Here is a 2922-nt window from a genome sequence, read left to right as displayed (position 1 = left end):
TGGTACCACAGATTGAACTCAGGTCCTTGCGCTTGCAAGGCAGGCTACTGAACCACTGAGCTAAATCCCCAGCCCCTTATTCTATATTTTTTTAAGATAGGGTATTCCTCTCTAGTCCAGGCTGGCTTTTGAACTAGTCATGTATCCCACATAGCAAACTTGATATCCTCCTGTCTTAGCCTTGTAAGTGGTGGCATTATAGGCATGTGCCACTACACACAACCTAAAAATCATTGCGTAGAGAGAAGTCCTGAGTACTGATATGGGAAGTTGAAACTACCTAGAACTTTTTGTTTCTGTGTCCCCAGAGCAAGTTAATGAAACTACTTCAGAGGTTGCCAAATAGTGTTATTAGAAGATTGCATCGTGAAAGATACAAGAAGCCCTCTTGGTTAACTCCTGTGCCTGATAGCCATAAGCTTACTGATCAAGATGTTACAGACTTTGTACAATGCATTATTCAGCCTGTCCTCTTGGCTATGTTTAGCAAAACTGGTAGTCTAGAAGCAGCCCAGGCTCTGCAGAATCTTGCACTCATGAGGCCTGAGTTAGTAATACCTCCTGTACTTGAAAGGTAAGTGCAGCTTTACGGGTTTTATTTTTAATTATTTTTTGGTACTGGGGATCGAACTCATGACCTTGTGTTTGCAAGGCAGGTGCAGTGCCACTGAGCTAAATCCTGGGCCCTAGCTTTATGTGTTTTATAGAAGGTTATTCCTGTTATGTGTTCTCTCTCTCTCCTCCTCTGCACGGTTCTTTTTTCTTCTCTGGCATTTGTTCTACATTTTCAATTCTTAAGCCTGTTTTTAGAGAAGGAAGACATTTTAACTTATTTGGGAACTTGATTGAGATTATTAGAGAAAAATAAAATGCAATTGGTGTCATTTTGGATTGTTTGAATATAACAGTTACCCAAGTTTTTGCTCATAATTTAAAATTTATCAGTATGTGATAGTGAATTGGTGACACAAAAGAATTAAATATTGTATAATCTTAGTCTGTATTGTTTTTACAGTATAAATTTTATTGCACTTTGTTTTGTATGTTGAAAGAGTATCTAAAACTCCTCTCTGTTACCAAAGTCACTGCAAAGCATAGTGAATCCTGAGACAGAGTTTTTTGAGGGTTTTTTTTTTTTTTTGGTACTGGGGATCGAACTCAGGACCTTGCGCTTGTGCAGCAGGCAGCAGCACCCCTGAGCTCCATCCCTGGCCCAGTTTTTTAAAGTATTGAGGAGCAGATTACTTTAACTTTCTTTCTGGTTTGCCTTTTTTGTGCTGCTTCCTGAATATGAATCTTAAACTTTCTCTCTAAATGTCATTGTCAAAATTAGAAGGAAAGTGTTAGTAGTTTTTAGAGCCCAGAAGAATCTAGCAGTTGAGTTTTATTTGTGCAAGGTCATTAGTAGAAGAATCCAAACCACAGCCTGTCTTTTGCCTCTCTGTTGAGAAAGGATAGGTATTGCTCACATTCATTTTGGGAAAGGAGCACCCTCCTAACGTGGAGAACATAATAAGGAAATGTTTAGAGGGATGGGGGAGTTAGGAAGTTTGTCCTCTTTTTTTTGTTTTGTTTTGTTTTTTGTTTTTTGAGACAGGGTCTCACCATGTAGTTGAGACTGACCTGGAACTCTCTATGTAGCCCAGGCTGGTCTTGAACTCACAGCGATCCTCCTGCCTCAGCCTCCCGAGTGCTGGGATTATAGGCATGCACCACGACGCCTGGTTTTTAAGTTTGTCCTCTTTTTGAATCTCCTGGTTTTCTTTGCTACTTGTCCTCTGTTTAGTAGAAGCTAATAGTCAGTAGTGGTGCTCCCTGCATGGGAGAATCTTCAGCTGATTGCATAGCTAACATTTTGAAGTGTGGCATAGTTTTGATCTTTTTTTTAACTTTCCTTTTATTTTGCCTTATTTCTGTAATTTTTCAGCTGATTAATTATGAGCAGTGAGACAAATATTTTTGTAGAAGGAACAATGTTTATAATCTCAAGTGTATATATCCATCATATGTTTCCCTGGTCCTCAATTCTTGGACAAAATCATATCAACATATTGAAATGTTAGATGCTTGACCAATATGTAAGATTTTTTTTCTTTTGTAAAAGCAAAACTTTTTTAAACTTAAAATGTAGCCAGGTACAGTGGTGCACACCTGTCATCACACTGCTCAGAAGACAGAGGCAGAAGGATTCTTTGAGCCCAGTGGTTTGAGGACAGACTAAACATAGCAAGACCCTGTCTAAAATTTTAAAAAATTTAAGAATTAAAAATGTAGAAAAGAAATTTTCACAGTTTTGCATTCCAAAAGATACTTAGTCTGATATATTTTCTTCAATTTTGAAAATTGGTTTTTTTTATCCTATTTTAAAATCCATTCTTTTTTTACTTAATGTATGGTGAAATTTCCCTCATTGTTTGTCTTTTTTACCTGTATGGAGTCTAAAATGACTACACTTTAGATTTTATTCCAGCTCTAAATAGATTCTTAGAACTGAAATCATTGAGTCAGTGTTACTGAATCTTATTTAACTTCATGATCAAAAATTGTTGTCTTATTCCCTACAGATTGATTGTTCACAGCAGTTTCATGAATATTCTCATATGTTTCATGTAACTGATTTTTAATTTTAAATTTTGTGTTTTTAAAGTATAAATGAGTTAAAGTTTAAGAGGAATATGTTTTGTTTTTATTTTGAGTATTTGTAATTTGTTATTCCTGAATCTGAATAATCACTGAGCCATTAGATTAATTCAATGTGGATTAAAATGGCTGAAACAGCAAAGTACCATGGCACATACCTGTAATCTCAGCATTTGGGAAGATGAGGCAGGAGTTTGGGGCCAACCTGGGCTACATAGTAAGTTCAAAGCCAACCTGAACTACTACATAATGAGACCTTGTCTTAAAAAAAAAAAAAAAAAA

General features: G+C 36.4%; 1 protein-coding gene across 1 annotated transcript in view; it reads left to right on the top strand.

Annotated features, from left to right (window-relative positions):
* The window catches only part of Psme4 (proteasome activator subunit 4), a 91845-nt gene that overhangs the window by 24119 nt on the left and 64804 nt on the right, over positions 1-2922 (top strand). Inside the window, exon 9 of the mRNA XM_010615833.1 lies at positions 309-574. Coding sequence (XP_010614135.1) covers positions 309-574 — 266 coding nt within the window. The remainder of the gene's footprint in view (positions 1-308; positions 575-2922) is intronic.

Source organism: Fukomys damarensis, unplaced genomic scaffold (assembly GCF_012274545.1).
Source record: "Fukomys damarensis isolate Sample0158 unplaced genomic scaffold, DMR_v1.0_HiC HiC_scaffold_2, whole genome shotgun sequence".
NCBI classification, from domain to species: Eukaryota; Metazoa; Chordata; class Mammalia; order Rodentia; family Bathyergidae; genus Fukomys; species Fukomys damarensis.
The sequence above is the reverse complement of the archived record's forward strand: the minus strand, read 5'-3'. Positions and strand labels throughout refer to the sequence as shown.